Source organism: Solanum dulcamara, chromosome 5 (assembly GCF_947179165.1).
Source record: "Solanum dulcamara chromosome 5, daSolDulc1.2, whole genome shotgun sequence".
Taxonomy (NCBI): Eukaryota; Viridiplantae; Streptophyta; class Magnoliopsida; order Solanales; family Solanaceae; genus Solanum; species Solanum dulcamara.
Window position 1 is genome coordinate 39,389,507 of NC_077241.1, and position 21,992 is coordinate 39,411,498.

Here is a 21,992-nt window from a genome sequence, read left to right on the forward strand (position 1 = left end):
TGTCATAAATGTTTTGAGGATGAGATGGATAGTTGTGTGTATATATGTATTGATTGGAATGAAAAGAATGAGTTGGTTAGTCAAGAATGTCCCTTTGCTTCTATAAAATGAACATAGGACAAAAATAAGGATTTTGGAGTAGATGTTTGATGATTGATGTGGTGATGATATATGATGATGATGTGATAATGATGTGAGTGATGACGCGAATAGTGTTTATTAAATATGTGTAGAATGATTGATGAAGAGGTATATTGAGGAGGATGTTGTGTGATGAAGTGGATTGGAGTCTAATGTGATTTTGTGGTATGTGATGTATATAATTTGAGTTGATTGGAGTCTTAGGAATATTTTGAGAATAAATTATCTTTTGAGGAGGAGCTTTAAATAAATTATTTGTGAACCTTTTTGCATAAACTATTTACACGCTATTTTGAGTCTAAGGAATCATTAGTTTCATCTTTGATTTAGAAAGGAGTTTAAGTATGAGTTGAGTATGAGGAGCCTTTAAATGAGTTGAGTATTTTTACATTAAAGTATCTATTTTGAGTTTGAGTTGAGGGATTGAAATTATGCTTTAATGTACATAATATTTTCTGCATTTATCGAGTTGAGATTGTACAAGTTTTAAAGAGAAGAGTTTGATGATTTGAGTTGAGTTTTAAAAAGAGTCCAATGAGACTTGCCATTATGACTCGATTGAGTTGAATTGAAGAGAGAGTTGATGAGTTGTCAAGGTTCTAAATGAAACTAGCCGTGAGGGCTTGTTTGAGTTGATTGGATGGAGTTTTATGAGCATTGAGTCTTGGGAGGAGTATCGAGCACTGAATTGGGCAAGAGTATAGTCCATACTCGAACCCAATACCTGTGTTGCCAAACGTAGGGGGGATTGAACCGTGAAAAGTCGGATGCTTCCCCAAGAGTTTGTCCTGACATTATAGGACTTGGTTGGATTGGTTCCATGATTGGTTGATTCGTTGATACCCTGGCAAGGTATGAACGAACACGGCAACAATGTCAGATTGTTGCACTTTCACTGGCTTATAAGTGATGGTTGTCGGTTAAGAGAAACTCCCAAATAGGTCTTGACAATACTCTGTGTCAGTTGAGTTGAGTGGTTTATGAGTTGGTCCTGTCTAAACTATTTCTTGTTAGACTTGGGACACTTGAGAGAGTTGTTACATATTTATTGAGTTGAGTCCTTTGAGTTGAATTGTAAAACATTGCATATTTACTGAGTTGAGTCCTTTGAGCTGATTGTTGAGTTGAATGTTGAGTTGATTGTATATGGTCGGATTGGATTAGATGAATTGTGATTGGATTGAATAAAATGGTATGTGACTAGATTGGATTTGATTATTGAGTTGATTGTTGAGTTGAGTGTATATAATCAGATTGTACATGATTGAAATGGATCGAATTGTAAATGATTTGATTGAACTGTATTATACATAATTGGATTGGATTGTATGGGATATGATTGGTCTTTGTCTAAAAATGTATTATTACTTTAGACTTATGACGCCTTGTTGAGTCTCTCTTATCTTTCTGATTTGAGATATTTGGACCGCTGCTATTCTTCCTTGAGGTATGTTTCATTCTGCCATATTATATACTCGTACATTCCACGTACTAACGTTCATTTGGACCTGAATCATTTCATAATGCAGAGGCAGGTTTAAGAGATCGTTAATAGGAGCATCATTGGGGATCTATTCGCACTCAGCGTATTGGTGAGTCCTCCCCTACATTCGGAGGACACCACTCATGTAATCTTGCATCGAGTTAGCCTTTTCATTTTGAGTTGAGGTAGCCATGAACCTGTCATTGGCACCAATTAGATAGTAATGATAGAGACTTCATAGACTAGATAGTGATGGGTCGATTGAGTAATTTTATCTTTGAGTTATTCTTGTCAAACTATTTTAATGACAAATATTTTAGTTGATCTGTTGGCCCATGGCCTTTATTCTTCGAGTTGGATGGGTGATTTGAATTGCCCGCTAAATTATTCTTTATTTTTAAACTTTCCGCTGATTGAAATAATGGACGGGTGTGTGATCAGGCTATGTGCTTTGCTTGGGAGCCAGAAATGGTTTCTAAGTGCCGGTTACGTCTAGGGTACCCTCTCGGGGCGTGACAATATATATACAAAAGAAGATCCCTCCTAGAAGCTAGAAGTCACAAGTACAAAGCCACCAACAAAATGAGTACAAGTCCAAAAAGTGGACCACAGAAACTGGATTGTCTCAAAATGCAAGAGACTAATTAATATATATAGATGGAGACTTAAATAGTACAAAATACCATATTCTCACCCTATCTCCGAATCAGACTATTATAGGCTCGATATGAATGCTGACACTAGTGCTTAGACCTGTATCACAAAAAAAAATATAAAGTATAGTGTGAGTACCAAAACAACAGGTACCCAGTAAGTATCATAGGCCAACTGAGCTTAAAAATTAAAGGCAATATGAAGAGAAGGAATAGAGCAGAATAAATGTCAAGAGAGGAAAGCTATAATGTAATAATAAGATGCACAGGAATGTATAAAGGAATAACTGAAGTAATCTACAAACTAAACTACACCTAACTGGACCCCCATAAGCCCAGAAGGTATACTTGTGCGCAAGTTTAAATAAAACCCCGAGCAAACCCCTATAAGCCCGATGAGTGCATAGAATAACTATAACTAAAGAGAACTGAATTTGAGGACTCAAAAACAGATATACCGAATGAGAACCTCAACCAATACCAATAGAATCTAACTGAAAAGAGGACAGACCCTGCACTGGATGCTCCCCAAGAGTATCCAAGTAACCAACTGTAAGTACCAAGCAATCGAGGTCGGACCTCCAACTGGATGCTCTATATGATTATTCGAGTGATCGAGGTCGGAGCTTGAATTTGAATGCTCTTTGAAATATCAATAATGTCGGGGCCAAAGAATGAATCCAAATGCTCAAAAAAGTGCTAATATATAGCTTCTTAAGGAGTACCAATTGATCCATAATCATAACATCTGTGGAACACCGTCCATACTTAGCCAATCAATGTAACTCTTGAGGCTTAATCTATGACTAACCTCCAATTGTAGAGTTAAACTAGTGTTGCCTAGGTAACTCGTGAAATCATAGAATCAAAGAAATAAGGTCAAACTATTGTCGGAGCAAGAGTATTGCCTAACTAAGGCTCAAACTATCAGACTCAAGTCTACTATACCATTCTGCAGGGATCTAAGCTGGTCGAAATGACGTTAGGGATAAACTAAGACCTATCGAGTCTGAATCATGTAGTTTTAAGGCTAGCACAAGTCAAATCTAGGCTAAGTCCCAAATTACTTTCAATAAATACTAAATAAGTATAAAAATACTCCATATAGCATAGAGGATCAAATAATAGTACAAGACATGCTTATATTTGCCCGATAATCTCCGAAATAGGCCTAAAACATGAATTCTAAACACCTATGCATGATTCAATAGCTACCCAACCCAAATTCCAACTAATCGACATGTAGTCACATTTCCAAGCTCAATCTAAAGACAAGGAAACCATATCCTACTTGTTGGCCAAACACACGCGCTCTAAACTACTCTATCAGAGCTTTTCCCTTCCAAATGACCTCAGATCACTGCCACACTGTCAAAAATAGAATCACAATGTTGTTATGGCCATTTAGATACTAAAGTCAAAAAAAAGCAGACTAATTTTGGAGTAAAAAAAGGGAATATGGGACCCGCTCTAATAATTCTAGAATTGACTTCGTCAAAAGGTCCGAAACACTATCCCAAACTTGTGTTGCAAAATGGAATATAATTTGGGGCTCGAAATAGCCCAAACATGCACATGCAATATTTCACAAATTTATCACTATTAAAGAGACATGGAAGCAGCTATCACAAAGAGATTACCAGACGAGGGCCTAGCTTCTAAAACCAACCACTCCATGATAATCCTCATGAAAACCCCCACAATCTAGGCTATTAAATCACCAAATTCAAACCTAAAATGGCCAAAAAAATCATCTGTCCAAATTTCTCAAAAATTGAGATAAAAAATGAGCTATGGCAGCAGATAAAACATAATTCTTACCTCTAACAAAGCTTTAAATACAAATTAAAACTACTCCAGTGCTTTCTCCTCAAAAAGCACTTAAGATAGCCTCAAGAATCACCAAAATTGAACCTAAAATGGCTGAGATATCAAGTCTCAAAAATTTTCAAAATCAAGCTCACAAAAATGGTCGTGGTAGCAGGTATTTCACAAAATTTACCTGAAATGAAGACCCCTAATCAATTTCCGAGCTCACCAATGCATTTTTTGCAAAAAAACCTCACAAGATGGACCTTCGAATCGCTAAAATCGGACTTGAAATGAGAGAGTTATGAAGGGTTGAAGTTGAGAAATGAGGCTGGAATAGGTCTGCACCAGCTACATACATCAGCTGAATAGCTGATTTTTTTGCCAACCTTAAAATCTCCGTCGGGTTGCTCAGGATTCTCTCAAAAATCGATAAAAATAAAATATATATGGTACCCTACTTAATTCAATAGTATAGACTCATTGGCGCATTGAGAATTTCCATATGAGGTCATTTTGATAAAAAGTGGGTTCCGCACTCAAGTGCCATTTTTAGCCAACTTCTACAATAGGGCTTGGGATTATATCAAAAGCCCCGAGAAGTGAACAAAGGGTCATTCTAGACATTACTTGACATTCCTAAACTAACTGCACTAAGGGAATTTTCATCCGAGTGCATTTTCCAAGAATCTTCACCAAAGTTAAACTTAGGACAAATTTCAAAAGCTAAAACACCAAATAGCCCTTAACTCGTATTGAATGCCTCGATACTTAAATCGACCACGCTAATACCCTTATTTGGCCACCCCAGAGCTGTTGGATCCATCTGAATTCCATTATAAGGTCGCTAACCTGATATTTTGACTAAAGTTAACTTTTTAAGTTTCAAAAGCTCCAAAACAGGGAAACGAGCATAAAAACCAAATGAACGACTAGGCGACCAAACAATCAGTGCCAGCAAGTCACAACTGAATTGGAGTCGCTATAGGAACACTCTATATGATAAAAAAGAGGTATTAAGATAAAAATGACCTGGAAGGTCATTAAAATAAGAACAAACTCTGTTCAATTCTATGATTTGTCTTACATACCTGGCAGAATGATGTTCTTGGTGAAACTCGAAGAATGCAATGACTATGCTGGAGACCTAACTTTTTTTCCTCTACAATCCTTGCTCTAAATATTTTATGTGTTAATGAAGGAAAAAGACATGTAAGGTACTGATAAGAGACATAATTTAGTCCTAAAATGTCAGGATTTGTATTTGGAAAAAATGGGAAAATACGGATTTACCCCTCATTAAAACTGTCTCTAGGTCGTCTAAGGGTCATCCTACAGACTATAGGAACTCCTATGGGCCGTAGAAAAACCCTTAAAGAAAATGGTGCACCAAATTAGACTTCAATAAAATTACAATGTTGGGTCTATAGACCCCTTCTATGGGTCATAAACCCTTTTACGAGCCATAAAGGCTAATTGTAGACTTATGCCAAGGGACTCTGAGGCTTGGGGTTTACGGACCCTTCTATAGGTCGTAGACCCTATTCATAGGAGCTTAGTGCAATATCCTATAGCTACTAAAATTGTAAGGATTGGTCTATAAGTCCCTTTCATGTTCATAGGAGTGGCTCATGGGTGAGGTCTTGAGACTGGGTCTTGGGATCACTTCTACTGGAAACTTCCTATGGTCTGCAAAAACTTCTATGGGTCATAGAAGCCATTCGTAGGAGGGTCTCCACAAACTCAGAATTTCGCTAAGTGTAGGAGTGACCTATGAACCTTACCTACGACCCGTAGGTCAGTCTACGACTTGTAACTTCATGGTCATGGGTCATAATCTAGTTTAGTTTCTTCTATATTATTCTATGGGGCCTAAGCTAGGATGATTTGGGGTGTTACAATATCTACCACTTTGGGATCATTCGTCCTCAAATGATGACCATACTAAGAATTCACTCAAGGCACAAATGTAATGCAAGACTAGAAGTTATTCAAACACTAGAAAAGACACTAAATCTGAGATAGGAAAAAGAGTGTTAACTTTATCATCCATATTAGGAGGAATGAACAGATGAGAATATCTAGCTTTTATTTCCTAATCAGCTTCCCATGTAGCCTCTTTGACAAACTGATTCCTCCATAAAACTCTGACTAAATTAACGTCTTTGGTCCTTAACTTGCAAACTTAATGATTAAGAATTTTAACTGGAATCTCCTCATAAGACAATCTATCTTTTACACCAATGTTTTCTTTAGTAACAATGAGCGAAGGATTTCCCAAACACTTCTTAATCAAAGAAATGTGAAATATAGGATGAATGGCTCTGAAACCTAAAGGTATCTCAAACTCATAGGCTACATTACCAATCCTCTTGATAATCTGGTAGGGAACAATGTATGAGGGACTAAGCTTCCCTTTCTTTCCAAATCTCATAACATCGATCATAGGTGAAACTTTTAAATATACTTATCATTCACCACAAATTCTAAGTCTCTTAACCTAATATCGGTATAGGACTTTTGATGACTTTACGTATTTTACACCTCTCTTGAATGATTTTCACCTTCTTCATAGCCTAGTGAACCAAGTCTAGCCCTATTAATTCAGTTTCACCAACCTCAAACCAACCGATTGGTGATCTATATATTCTTCCATAAAGAGCATCATAAGGAGCCATCTGAATGCTTAAGTGATAACTTTTGTTGTACACAAACTCTATAAGAGGCAATTGAGAGACCTCAAAAGTTGGAAAGTATAAAAATATAGTTGGAAAGGGAAAATCACAAAAAAATGCAAATTTTTTCTCTCTACGAGTCCCTTCATAGGCTGTACAAATTACCACGGTTTAAGGAAAGGGGTCGTGGGAATGCTATGGTAAAGGGAGTTTGAGGGGTGAGGTCTACAATTAGGATTATGGCCTGTGAAATATTTTACGAGTCATAGAAAGGGGTCATGTAAAGGTCTAAGGAAAAGTTGGGGAAACTTTTGTTGGATTAAGTTCTACGGAAGGGTATATGACCTGTAGAAAGTTACACGAACCATATAACCCACCTATAAAACCCCTAGAGACAAGTGGCTGCTGGATGGCTTTTAACAAGGGCCTTTATGGTCTGTCATCATCTACATAATCCATAAGCCCTATCGTGAAGGAGATTCAGGGATTTCCTAGGGTGTCTTCTCGGAGATGTTCTACGACCCGTTAAAATCTTTACGGAACGTGACCCCATCCATTAAAAAATTTTGTTGCCCAAACTTGATTCCTAAGATTTCTATGGACAACTTTACAGTCTATGGTGTATTTCACGGACCGTATAAAATGGCCATCCAATGCTTTCATCAGTTTTATTTAGGGGTATTTCGATCTATTCTCATTAATTTAATATTCATCTATATGCAAAGGTTGGACCAAACTACTACTAATTTTGCTTTGAATAATAGAATTCCAGTAATTAAGAGGTAGGTTTGTCAATTTGATCAACAAAGGTATTGTAGTTAGGATTTCCTCCTTGAAATTAAATTTTGAAACCCATGGCTTCATTATAACAGGTCTTCTCACTAGTAATGAGGTCTTGAGCAGAATACCCTATCTCTTTCTTCCTTATTAGCAAATCTCACTACAAAATAGCCATCAACATGATATAATTTGTGGTTTGTTGCTTTATTTCTTTCTAGTAGATTTGATGTATATCCCAAAATATTATTGGAACCATATTTGGTGTCTACCTCCATTGGTGAGTCAGTTGTTGCTAGAAAAAAAATCTATAAGGGTTGTCCTGTGTTTATCTTGCACAAAGTTATTCCTTGTGATCTCATTGAGCTTGACATGGTATATTTTGATATTATTCTTGAATGGAAGGGTCATGATTTGGTAGTAAAGGGTAAGTTTATTTCCTTTATTAAGACCTGGAAATTAATTTCTAAGGGTTGTATTTATCATATTGTGAGGGTTAGGGATGTCAGCTCAAAACATCCTTCTTTTGAGTGGTTCCAATGATGGTGGTGCAAATAGGGTCCGAATAGTCTTTGGTGATAGATGTTAAGTCGAAATGAGGCCTTGATCCATCATTAGTAGAGTTGAAGGAATTGGTAGGAGATAAGAAAATAGAAGTCTTTTCCTAAGGGGGATAGAATACCTAGTTATCAAGGTCGGTTATGTGTTCCAAGGTTGATGATATAAGACGAGTCATGATAGATAGAAAAAAAGTAGGTATTCTGTATTGTAATGATTAAAATATGCTTATTCCAGGTTATAGACATAGAGGAAAAGCTAAATGGATCTTGTTATGTACAATATTTATGTAAGAGTATATTGGTGTCTGTTAGTAAGAGTTAATGCAAATATAGATGATGAGATGCTAATATAGATATGAAAATTATTAAGTGATGATGACTTCAAGAGAGCCATAAAGTGGTTAGAATGGTAGGCTTGAATGCGTGTTTGCACATATGTGAGTGATTGTAGTAGGCTATTGATGACTTTTTGTTAAGGATTTCAAGTGAATGTATTAGAGTGGTTATAGAACTAGGCTTGAATGTGTTGTTGATGGCATGTGGGTGAGTGTGCAGTGTATTGGGTTCTTCTTGATTAGGCCTCGAGGTTTGATTAAATGTGTTAGTCAGGAGTAGTACTCTTGGGATAAAATTTTCCTATAGAGGTATAGGATTCTAAGGTATATTGGTAAGGTGGCCTATGAACTTGATTTTTCATTGGAGTTTTCCTCGATTTATTCAGTATTCCACGTGTCTATATTGAGAAAATGTGAGGGTGATCCTAGTTCTGTCGTCCCATTGGATGTAGTGAATGTTCAAGAAAGCTTGACCTATGAAGAAGTTCCGATTGAAATTTTGGACCAGCAAGTTAAGAGATTAAGGAATAGGGAAGTTGCATCCATCAAAGTCCTTTGGAGAAATCAACAAGTTGAAGGTTCTACATGAGAAGTGGAAATGGATATGATGAAACGTTGCCCTCATCCTATTCATTCTACTAAAGCCTAAGGGACTAAGTTATTCAGACTCAAATTCTTAAGACTCCTATGTTTTAGTTTTCTTAAGTACTCATATGTATGTATGTTCATGAAGTTTAATTTTAAACTTATCTTTTATGCTAAGTTTAAAGATCTCATGTTTTATGCATTGTGAGTGTCATTTTGTTCATGTGGGGTTGCTATTCCTCGTTCCATGTTCCCTTTTATGCTAATGATTCTCATTCGAGGACGAATGTTCCCAAGGGGAAGATATTGTAACACCCCAAAAATTTTTTACACCAAGACCTAAACCATTCTTCATATGCGTATAGGATCGAACTCGATGACTTATAGTTGTATATATGAGTTAGGATCAATTCCTAAGTATTTGAAGTGTATTAGATGTGTTTTAGGGTCATAAGGGATATCTAACACCAAGACAAGTCCAAAGAATTTCCATTGGCTAAGTTTTTGTATGAGTTCGAAATAGGGTCAAATTCAAATGCCCATATCTCCTTGTATATAACGAATTAGGTAGCCCATGACCTATCCAATTAAATTTCTTTGAGTTTTTTTCCCAAAACCACTAAGGTTGCATTATTCCAAGTTAGGAGTAAAAAGTTATGACCTTTTTATTAGAGACTACCACTGTAGTGATTTCAGGCCTGGCGCAGTGTGCCACTATAGCGCCCAAAATCAGCTGCAGTAGTTTTGTCTCTGGCGCTAAGTGCCACTATAGCACCTACAGGGTTCTGAACCTATTTTTTTATTTTTTTATGAAGGGGATCTTGAACAATTATCTAAATAAACATATACGGGCTTGGACATGATTGGGGTTCATTTTTCAGTCTTTTACCTCCTCAAAATCCTAAACTTTATCCTCCTCTCTCCCAAATTATCTCCTACAAAAAAATCCTCTCAAACTCAAAGGATTCAAGCTACCCATTGAAGACCTAACATCAAGACTTCTCCAATTCTTCTTCAAGTTCCTGTCTAAGGTATGGGGTTTCTTCATCCATGAGTCCTTCCACCCATGGAGCCCAAGACCCTCTCCAACTAATTTCTTTGATTTCAAGTATAAATTCTTTATGGGTACTTCTAATTTCTTCTTATTATCATGAAGCATGATTAAAATTGTGATTATTGACTCAAATTGCATAAAATTGATTACTACCTATGAATGCCCTAATTTTCTATCTTGAGTTTATGAATCTTCAAATGGGTACTATTGAATCCTTCTCAGATTTCTAGGTTATGATTTAAATTATTGATATTATGTTCAAATAAGCATATATTACTACTCAATTGCATGAATTGTTGAATTTCATGTAATTTTCTATCTCAAGCTATTATGGATATTTGAAATGAATAGTGGGTTATTTGAAGTATTTTTTGAATTTACTAAATCGATAATGTTATTGCATGGTTCTTTGAAAAGCATGTTTGAAAGATGAATTGAATAGAATCCACCTCATTTTGCTATATTTCCAATGAAGTTTGACTTGAAAGATTTTGCCTCCAAGTGAAAGCTTATGAAGCAAATGCATATATTTTTTTTATTAAAGGGAGTCTTATGAAATGATATGAAAGAATGAATGTTGGTGGAAAGTTTTCTTACCCAATCTAATGAGCAAATGGCTCCTGAAAAGTAATAAAGGATGACAAATGAATTATCCCTATGACATGTTTATGATTATGATATGACATGTATGATATCTCAATATGCAATCAATGCTTTTGCATATTTTTCCTAAAGGTAGGACCGATTAGTGTGGTACTTGGAATACTATCAATGATTGTAGACCAATTTTTCTTATAAATCAAAATTCATTAGTAGGATGGTAAATAGGGTATGGCAGCCATGATGATATTATAAATCAAGGTTCACTAATGGATTCTTTATGCAATAAGGACAATTCTTTCATACTCGAATCACCAAATGTTTTAATGAGCTATTCTACCGAATGTGAAATTTAAATTCTCAAGCTATATGATATGACTATTTTGAAGTATTATACTATTCTGTGGGATTTGACTTAGCACCGAATGTAGCTTGTAAATGGGAACTCGATCGAATGGGTCCTTAAGTAACGTATCATGTTGCATTAACTATGTGCCACCATAAGAGCCCTTGTAGGTTAGGCCTTTGTAGCCATCAAATGTTAAATGAATGAATGTAAAATGAATGGAGTTCTACCTGGCAAGTAGTCTACCCATGCCAATGTAGGGGGTTATGTTGGATTTCATGTAATAGCTCGCATGGTCTTAAATGTCAGTTATAGTCATCTTTTTACATATGTATGATTTAAATATTATCTACTCGATTACTCATGCATGCATTCACTCATGTATTTTACCTTATGAATGTTTTAATGTGTTTATCATATTGCATGCCTACATACTTAGTACATTCAAAGTACTAACGCATATTCTTTTGCCTGCATGATATCACCATGTAGGGACCGGGGTTCCTCCTCCTCCATGTGGTAAGTTTGGATCATTTGAAGGCCACTTTTGGTGAGTTCCCATTGTTCGGGGACAATATTCCTCCCCTTTCTAGCATATTTTATGTTGAGGCATTAAGACACCTATTTTGGTACTTCATTGTTAGTTTATTTGAGGGTGAACTAGGGATATGTCTTAACCCCCACCAAGCCTATTAGTAGAGGTATGTTTGGACATAAATGTATGATGATCTAAGGTTGATGATGACTCTTATTTTATGATGTTCTCCCGTAGTCTCACTTTCCCTTTTTTCTTCCACTTGATATTTATTGTCATTACTAATGAAAGGCTAAATGAATGCTAAGAGACTTAGGTGAGGTACCTTCGGGTTCTTCATTCGTCGTGTTACGTCTAAGCCCTAGGCTTAGGTCGTGACACTCACCCTGCAGGACTAAGTTCCTGAATCACTACCACGGTGGCTCACCACGAGGTGTGGTGCGTACCACAGCCCGTGATGGCCTTCCGTGGTCATCACTGGTGCCAAAAATTGCAGGTTTCAAAATTTTCATATTTTGATCCTCGTTTTCCGACTCTCCAAAGTTTAGGTTCTTACAGGTAGAAGAACAACCAAAACATATTCAGTACTATCACCATGGATAGGGATGTGCTAAATGTTCCAATGTCAATTATTGCATCAGAGAGCGCATTTAGTCAAGGAATGTAGCAAATTGGAGATAATCGACACTCATTTGGGAGCAATGCCATGAAAGTTTTAGTTTGCCTCAGAGATTGGATTAGATTAGAGCGAAGAAATAAAGGAAGATCACAAGATATGGAAGAAGAAGAATAACTTGAAGAAATAATGTCAATTGGAGATCCTTCGGCACAAGCTAGACCAAATTACAGATTAGTTGATTTTAAAAATTATGAGTAGATTCTTGTTAATGTTAATACCGATGAATTGGAGAAAATGATTTCAAATATGTATAAATTACAATTTATTATATACAACTAAATGTAAGTTTGTAACTTTGTATGTTTTAAATTTTATCAATATATCAATAAAGTCAAAGACTCATAGAGTCTTTGCATTTCTTAATTTTTTTTCATAAATTTTGTATGATTCAATTAAATAATTTTATTTACTTTACATAATCATATATTGAAAATTAATTTTGTAGTCACTATTCAATACTTGCAAAAATATAATTATAATACATAGTATATTGTGAGTATATTTGGTATGCATTGTAAGTATATATATAATGTAATATAAGTATATAATTATAATAAGTAGTATATTGTGAGTATATTATAATAAATAATATATTGTGAGTATATTTGGTATACATTGTAAGTATATATACTTATATAATTATAATAGATAGTGTATTGTGAGTATATTATAATAAATAATATCGTGTGAGTATATTTGATATACATTGTAAGTATATAATATAATGTAACTATGTTACTATATAATATAATGCAAGTATATCAATATAATATAGAGTATATGTAACACCCCTAAATATTTTTCCCTAAGATTCAGACCTTTCTTGTATTCGTGTAGGGTCGAACTCATTTATTGTGAAGTATATGCTTGAGTTAATCTGAGTCCTGAGTAATTGAAGAGTGTTGGAGGTGATCTGGGGTCACAAAAGACCCCTAGGACCAAGCTAAGTCCAAAATGTTCATTGTGGCTAAGTTTTAGGATGAGTTCGTTTAGGGGGTCGACTTCTAACGACCCTATCTTTTGAAAGACAACAATCTGGTGGCCCACGACCTACCAAATTAAAGTTTGTCGAGTCTTCTTTCCAACGCCACAAAGAATGAAATTTTTAGAGTTCGGAGTCAAAAGATACGACGATCCTAAGATGAACTAGCACGGCAGGAATTTCAGGCCTGGGGTGCAACTGTTGGAAATATGGGCTTGGCGCCGTAGTGGTGCGATGCGCCACTATTGCGCCAGGAACAAGTCTCAGTAGTTTGTCTCCTGGCGCGGTGCGCCACTACAAGGTGTGTAGGGTTTTCAAGCCTATTTTCCAGAACCTAGAAAATATGGCCTTGGCGCTGTAAGGGCGCGATGCACCACTATCGCGCCAAGAACATGCCTCAATAGTTTGGTCCTTGGCGCGGCGCGCCACTAATAGATGTGCAAGTTTTAGGCCTAATCAACCTAGCGCTGTAAGGGCGTGACGCGCCACTATCTCGCCAGGAGCGTTTTTAGCCTATTTTTTTAGAATTTTGGAGAAAAGGCAATTTGGGAATTGTCCCAAATTATATATACTCGAGCCTTGGGCATTTTGAGGACCATTTTCAGCCTCTCCCTCTCTCTCTAAAAAGCCCTAGAAATCCCTTTCTCTTCTTTTTCTTCTTCTTCTTCTTCTTCGTCTTCTTCTCCTTTATTTCCAACAAGGAATTGTTCTAAGAGCTTCAAGACTCCAAGTTTCCATTGAAGACCCAACAACAAGGTTTCTTCAAGAATCTATTCTAAGGTATGTAAGGCTACTCAAAACATGGGTTGAGTCCACCCATGTGCCCTACACTTTCTTTGAGGTTAAAGGTTCATAAGAATGGAGTTCTTGGTAGGTTTATGTTCAAATGAGTCTTGTCACTTATTTAATTAATGTCTATTATGTTGATGTTGTTGAACTAGGAAATTTAAGCACAAACTCACATCACAAATATTATAATGCTCAAACTTCATATGGGAAGGACATTATTAACGGAAATAATTTATGTATGAATCTAAAGAAACATAGTATCACATGAACATAAAATAAACAATAAAAAGAATATACCTAGACAGATTCATGGGAATCTGTCATAAACTTTTGAAGATTGTTGGAGATGGTAGTTGTTTCATAGGAATCCATCATATTTCGTCGAAATATTGGATGGATCTTGACAGATCCTCCTTTGATGAGCCAAAATCTTGAGTGGTTGCTGTTAGTGTTCATCTTGAGGAACTATTGCAGGTGGTTGTTGTTCGTGTTGCTACTCCTATTGTTGTTGTCAATGTTGCTGCTGTTCGTGTTGTTGGTGGCAGAGCTACTGCCCGTGTTGCTGCTACTTTCGTCAATGTTGCTTCCGCTTGTTGATGTGTTGTTGCCATCATTGGAGGTTCGTGTTGCAGGTTGAGGAGCTGCTGCCTATGCTTCTGCTGCTGCTTCCATTGATGTTGCTGATGGAGAAGGAGACACGATGGTCTCTATGCCTCACTGGAGATATTTTGCTAGAGACGGAGCATAAAGAGGGAGCGGCGGCTGCGGTTTTTTGATAAAGATGGAGAGAGGGTAAGGTTTAGTGAGGGGGGTGGCGGTGGTGAAGAGGAAGGCCAAGGGACGGAAGGCGGCGGTGGTCTTCTCTTTTGAGAAAAAAGAAGATGAGAGAGGGTGAGGGTGAGAGGGTTTAGAGAGAGAGAGAGTGAGTTCTTTTTTTGTAGAAGAGTAACATTAGTTTAGGGTTTTGGGTGTTAGAGATGGAGAGAGATAAGAATGAATGGGGAGGGGGGTTGATCAATCAAATGAACGGATGAGATTGAAATTGAGATTTAAAATTAGACCACATTAAATTCAAGTAGGCTAGAATTGTAATGAATTGGAAGTGGATTGATTTAATAAATTGGATAAAAAAAAGACTATGTTTAAAATAAAATGAAGGAAAATTGCTATAATATATATTGAATTAGTAAAATCATAAAATTTATCAAGTAGTAGTATTTTTATACATAAAATAACTACTTATGTATATACTATGTAAATATATATATATATGACGTACGTATACTAAAATAGATGCATAATTAATATAGTTAACTAAAATATATAATAAACTTAATTAAGTAATAACTTTATACGCACATGTATACAAGACATATTAAAATAGATATGTAATATGTATATATTAATATGAATAAGTAAATTATTAAATAAATTTAGTTAAGAAATATTTTTTATATAAAGAAAACACACACATACATAATATATACTAAATAGATACGTAAGAATATTTGAACGTATTAAGCTTATTATTTAAAAAATAAAAATAATAAAAATAATAGTAATTATATTAATAAATAGCAAAAATATTATAAAGTATGAATGTTAAAATATATGTTTTATTTATTAAACTAAGCATAAACTTATTTATTTAATAAAGAAATAATTTTGAAATAATGCCTATCTATTAAGATATCAATCCGAAATATAGTTACAGGTTGGTCAAAATTGGGTGTCAACAACTGTCTCTTTCTTTGAGTAGGATCGATGAAAGAGATTCTCCACAAAGAAAATTGACAAATTGAATTTTGATCGACCATATCTTCCTCTTTTTGAAAGGAGGTTTGCTATGGACTTTTAGAAAGTTATGGCCGAACTCTGGTATCGAGTCTCCTACATATCTCAGGTTAATGAGAATTTAGGCCACTTGTAGTTCGAGATGCTTGATTTGGTGCACGATTTTTGAAAGAAGACAAAAACTATCCTTGTGTCGAATTATGGAGAGACCAAATTTCTTGAGAATGAGATGAGGAAGTTTGTTGGAGTACAGTCGAGTTTTCAACATCGACCCCGCCTACATATCCTTAAACATAGGAATCAGACTGCTTGTAGTTCGACTCAATCGGTTGAAAAGGAAATCTCTTATGCTAAGATAACCTTCGATTGGGAGGAGTGACAAATGAATCGAGTATGAAGAAGAGACTTTCAATCTCTTAGCCATGAATGTGTCTAGCTTCACACCCATAATTAAGAACTTACACAGACATAATTTCCAAAGTTTTTGGTGTATTGTCACTCAGATTGAAAAGTTGCTTCCGTCGACAAGTTAAAGTTTTTTGGAGAGAAATTGAAACTAACTCACTCAAAGAGATACCACATGCCTTCTGATAGGGGTGTGGTTTGATTGTGGTGGAAGTTATTCTTCAACTCGTGTCCCAATTTTCTGTTAAGAAAGTTCTACGTGGTGCTATATTTTTTTTGATATGATAACGATGATCTCCCTCTCGGCAATAATATGATAATGATGGACCTCTTTGCAATGATATGATAAATGATGGCCTTCTCGGCAATGATATGATAAATAATGGCCCTCTCGGCAATGATATTACCACTTCCGGTAATATAAATGACCCTTTTGGCAATTACCACTTCTGGTAATATAAATGGCCCTCTTGGCAATTACCACTTCTGATAATATAAATGGACATCTTGGCAATGATATTACCACATCCGGTAATATAATATGAATGGACCTCTTGGAAATAATATTACCACTTTCGGTAATATAAATGAATGACCCTCTTTGCAATGATATTACCACTTCGAGTAATATAAATGAATGACCCTCTTGACAATGATATTACCACTTTTGGTAGTATAATATGAATGGTCCTCTTGGAAATTAGAATGTGTAATGATGATGATGTCCTATTGATAGGGTGGTGATGCTTCATTGATAAGATGATGACCGATATCCTTCAGATGTTGATATTTGATCAATTTTTGGCATGATATTGGATATTTTGGCTAGTTGCACTTTAAACCTTCTTTGGTATTTGATGCGGCTTATGTATGTCCATTAGGTGGAGAATACAATTTGACATAATTATAGAAGCTTGCATGACTTGAAAGTAGCTCTTTCGCGTGTTCCTGTACTCAAAAGGAAACAAGTAATAGACATATTATTGTTCTAACTAACGACTGAGCAAAAAATATTTAAGGAAAATTCTTGAAAATATGTACAAAGTGCCTGATCACTTTGATATTAGTGTGTGAATATCATGCTCATTTTTGAACACTTTATATTCATTGGCTCATTGTTTGTTAGGGATTTGAATGAGGCATTATTGCTCGTATTTTGAACGTCTTCTTTTCATCTGATGAATCTTGATGACAAAAATTATCACGTTTGACTCTTTGTTGTTTTGACTTTTTTGTACTTGTTGAATAGAGGGATATGATGATCCTTTATAAATCTGCATCCACAGAAAATTTGTTAGTTTTGAATGGATTAATCTGTGTTGAATTTTCTGTTTGTTTGCTCCTTGTCTTGCTATCTTCGATTGCTTGCTCTGATTCCTCACTTCTCGGTAAATATAAGACAAAAATATATTTTATGCAAAATATTCGATATATTAAAATATTTTAATAAGATGAGTTGTTTTTTTGAAAAGTAATTTGGAAAATGTCACTACCAAATGTCATGCCATGCATAACTTAAATGAACGTCCTTGATTCAAAACTTTGAGCATGTTTGATAGCTTGTCCACAAAATTTTGAGAATTCTTGAGGGTTGAAGCTGGGAAGTTTTGACATACCTAGAAAGTTTTGTAGTTGACTCTGAACTCTAATGGTGTTGGAGAGTATTGAGGTTGACATTGAACTTCTAACAATGTTGGGGATCATTTGAATCCAGCCTTGAACTTTGAAGTTGAGTAAAACCTTCTGATGATATTGGATAAAACTTTTGAGGTCATCCTCAAAAATTTCTGTCCTAGTTAGATGTCTTGGTGAATATCAAACAACCAATAAGAGATTTGTAGAATTTTTGAGATCCTATCAAAAATTATATCCCAATTACTTTTTCTGATGCACCTTAGTCGGACTTTTTTCGTAGAAAGACCTTCTTTGAAATTTTTGAGTCCCTCTAAAAAATTATGTCTCAGTTTCTATTATAAAATAGAAAACTTACTGAAGATATGACTGAACCTTTGTGGCGCCTAATAACCCATTGAGGCAGAAATCAGGTCAACTTAGTTCCCCTCTCAGGAGATAGATGAAAAATGAGAGATTTTAATAGAAAAATGACCTAAGGTGATATAGGACGCCTACGTATCTCATTCTTGAGAATTCAGGTCATATGTAGGTTAAAGAAAATGGGAGGGTCAATTTAAAACAAAAAAGCATAAAAACGATTATAAGTAAATGACATAATTACAAAAACTCTGAACCTTCAAACGTAGTATCTCTTGATGGCATCTGAGTTGATTGGTTTCGGCCAATCTTGTCCATCCATTTCGGACAATATTAAAGCACCTCCAGATAACATTTTGCAAACCATGTAAGGTCCTTGCCAATTTGGCCCGAACTTTCCTTTATACTCATCTTGATGTGGAAAATGTGTTTAAGAACCAACTGACCAACTTCAAATGTTTTTGGTCTCACTTGCTTGTTAAAAGCACGAGTCATTCTTTGTTGGTACAGTTGACCATGCCAAACGACAGTCATTCTCTTTTCATCAATCAAATCCAATTATTCAATTCGATTACGAACCTAATCGGCGTTGCTCAATTCAGCTTCTTGAATGCTTCTCAATGAAGGTATTTCCACTTTGGTGGAGATTAGGGCCTCCGTCCCATATACTAGCAAGTATGGGGTTGCTCTAATTGAGGTTCTGACAGTCGTTCGGTATCCTAACAAAGCACATGGCAATATCTCATGCCAACCCCTGTGATTGTCAATCATTTTCCTTAAGATCTTTTTTATGTTCTTGTTGGCAGCTTCTATGGCTCCATTCATTTGAAGATGATACGCGATTGGGTTTTGGTGATTAATATTGAATTTCTCAAATATCTCTTTCATCAAATGACTATTGAGATTTGCTCCATTATCGGTAATGATGGAATTCGATATTCCAAATCTACATATCAAATTATTGTGGATGAATTCTGCTACTAACTTCTTCGTAACTGATTTATACAAGGCTACTTCCACCCACTTGGTGAAGTAATCAATGGCAACTAAAATGAACCTATATCCATTAGAGGCGGATGGCTCTATTGGACCAATGATATCCATACCCCAAGCCACAAATGGCCAAGAAGAACTCATAGCATTGAGTTTATGAGGGGTACTCGAATCAAATCACCGTGCACTTGACATCGATGATAGTTTTGCACATACTTACAACAATCATGCTCCATGGTTATCTAAAAATAGCCAGCTTGAAGGATCTTCTTTGCCAAAGTAAGCCCATTCATATGAGTTCGACAAACTCCTGCATGAATCTGTTCGAGAAGCTTCATAGCTTCAATGGAATCAACACATCTGAGAAGTCCCATATCTGGAGTTCTCCTATAAAGGGTTTCTCCACTTGGAAAGAAATTGTTAGCCATTCGACATATTGCTTTCTTCTTATTGAAAGTCTCATTATCTAGATAAGTTCCGATTTTTAGATACTTTTTATGTCAAAATACCAAGGTCTCCCATCTGGTTTTGCTTTGATATGTGAATAGTGAGCGGGTTGTTCTTTCAAATATATCTTCACAGGGTTAATGTAACTTGTATCTGGATGTTTGATCATTGAGGACATAGTACAAAGAGTGTCAGCAAATTCATTCTACAACCTTGGGGTATGCCTAAACTCGATCTTGCGGAACCTTTTACACAACCTTTGCACTAACTTCACATACGGTGCAATCTTTGAATTCTTCACGACCCATTCCCCTTGAACCTGATGAATCAGTAAATCTAAATTTCCGATTACCAGCAACTCTTGAATATCTTTATCAATAGCCATGTTTAGACCCATGATGTGTGCTTCATACTCATCCATATTGTTCGTGCAACAAAATCAGAGTTTGGCTGCCATAGGATAATGTTGGCCAGATTCTGATATTAGGACTGCTCCGATTCAATTTCCTTCATGATTCACCACTTCATTAAAAAATACACTCCAACCAGGGTATGCCTCGGAGATGTCTTCTCCTACAAATGATATTTTTTTATCGGGAAAATAAGTTTTGAGCGGTTCATATGCTTCGTTTACTGCATTTTTTGTGAGATGATCAGCTAAGGCTTGTGCTTTTATCGCCTTTTGGGTTTCGGACACAATATCAAACTCACTTAAAAGCATTTCCATTTAGCTAATTTCCCGATCGGCATCCCCTTCTAAAAGATATATTTCAATAGATCTATCTTGGAAATGAGATATGTAGTATATGAAGACAAGTAATGTCTTAACTTTTGAGCAATCCAGGTTAAAGCACAACAAGTTTTCTCCAAAAGAGTATAACGAGCCTTGTATGGAGTAAACTTCTTGCTTAAGTAGTAGATTTTGTTTTTTTTAGTCACAAAAAAGTTTCATTGCTCCATGAGCAAAATTAGCCACATCTAATCCGATGTTTTAGTCTTGGTATTGACCAGAAATGATAAAAAAAAACATAATATGATAAACTCCACAAAGCAAATTACAAAATTTGACTCTCAACTACTTTTAAGGATAAAGATTCCTCATCATTGAAAACATTGATGTGGCACACTAAATCCACCCAAAGCAACCAACGACTTCAATCCAGATCCATAACCTCTAAATTCCCCACTTAAATGTTGCTTGGGTACATGAAAACCCTAACCTTAGCTCACATGGACTTAGGAGGCAAATTGGACTTGAACTTAGCTCTCACAACACCACTGTTTCCATGTGGCCTACAAACTTTACCCCAAATGCAACGATAGTGTGAGTTATTCTTCTTTGTCTTTGCCTTGTAGATGTATCCCAGCCTCTTCCCAAGGTACCAGTCCACTTCTTCCTTAGTGTTCACTCCCTCGATCTGAATCAACGAAGTGTTGGGATATTGGTTGGATTTCGACCTTTTGTATCCAAGAACAGTTCCTCTAACGTAGAGTCTAACGCGTTCTCCTTGGTGTCCCTTCACCATTTTCGCTTCAAGGGCTGAAGCTGCACTGATTGCTGACTTCTAAGAAGATTGATTATTCCTTCTTTCTAGTCTCATCATATTGACCTAGCACGCATCCAAATGCGTTATTTGAGATAGAAAAATATAGCAACAATGGAATTCCTTCTCTCAGAGGAACTAACACCGGTGGACTAGACAAGTAACTTTTGAGCAATCCAAGTTAAAGCACAACAAGTTTTCTCGAAAAGAATATAAAGAGCCTCATATGGAGTAAAATTCTTGCTTAAGTAGTAGATTGATCGTTCCTTCTTTCCAGTTTCATCATGTTGACCTAGCACGCATCTAAATGTGTTAGCTAAGACAGACAAATAAAGCAATAATAGAATTCCTTCTCTCAAAGGAACTAACACTGGTGGACTAGAAAAGTAACTTTTAATTACATCAAAAGCTATTTGAGACTCTTCGGTCCATTTTTTCAATGCATCTTTTTTCAGTAGTTTAAAGATAGGCTTACAAATCAACGTGGACTGAGCTATGAATCAACTAATATAGTTCAATCTTCCCAAGAAGATCATCATTTCCTTCTTGGTCTTTAGTGAAGGTAATTCTTGAATAGCTTTGATTTTAGCGGGATCAAGCTCGATACCCCTTCTACTGACTATAAACCCTAATAACTTGCCAGCTGGTACTCCAAAAGTACATTTAGCGGGATTTAATTTCAAGTTGTATTTGCATAGACGATCAAAGAACTTCTTTAAGTGAGTCAAATGATCTACACTCTCACGGGATTTGATAATGACATCATCCACGTACACTTCAATTTCCTTGTGAATCATATCATGAAAAATGGTCA

The 21,992-nt window shown here is 35.8% G+C and overlaps 2 protein-coding genes across 2 annotated transcripts; both read right to left on the reverse strand.

The window, feature by feature from the left end:
* Positions 1-18,773: 18,773 nt before the first annotated feature.
* LOC129890547 (uncharacterized) lies at positions 18,774-19,331 on the reverse strand. Its single transcript, XM_055966083.1, has one exon. The coding sequence runs from the start codon at positions 19,329-19,331 to the stop codon at positions 18,774-18,776; it is 558 nt and encodes a 185-aa protein (XP_055822058.1).
* Positions 19,332-20,554: 1,223 nt separating this feature from the next.
* LOC129890854 (60S ribosomal protein L35a-3-like) lies at positions 20,555-21,202 on the reverse strand. The gene has a single exon (XM_055966313.1). The coding sequence runs from the start codon at positions 21,158-21,160 to the stop codon at positions 20,861-20,863; it is 300 nt and encodes a 99-aa protein (XP_055822288.1). The 5' UTR covers positions 21,161-21,202; the 3' UTR covers positions 20,555-20,860.
* Positions 21,203-21,992: the final 790 nt, after the last annotated feature.

Coding starts and splice junctions, on each gene's coding strand:
- LOC129890547 (XM_055966083.1), bottom strand. CDS start 19,331: ATGAGTTCTTCTTGGCCATTTGTGGCTTGGGGTATGGATATCATTGGT.
- LOC129890854 (XM_055966313.1), bottom strand. CDS start 21,160: ATGGTGAAGGGACACCAAGGAGAACGCGTTAGACTCTACGTTAGAGGA.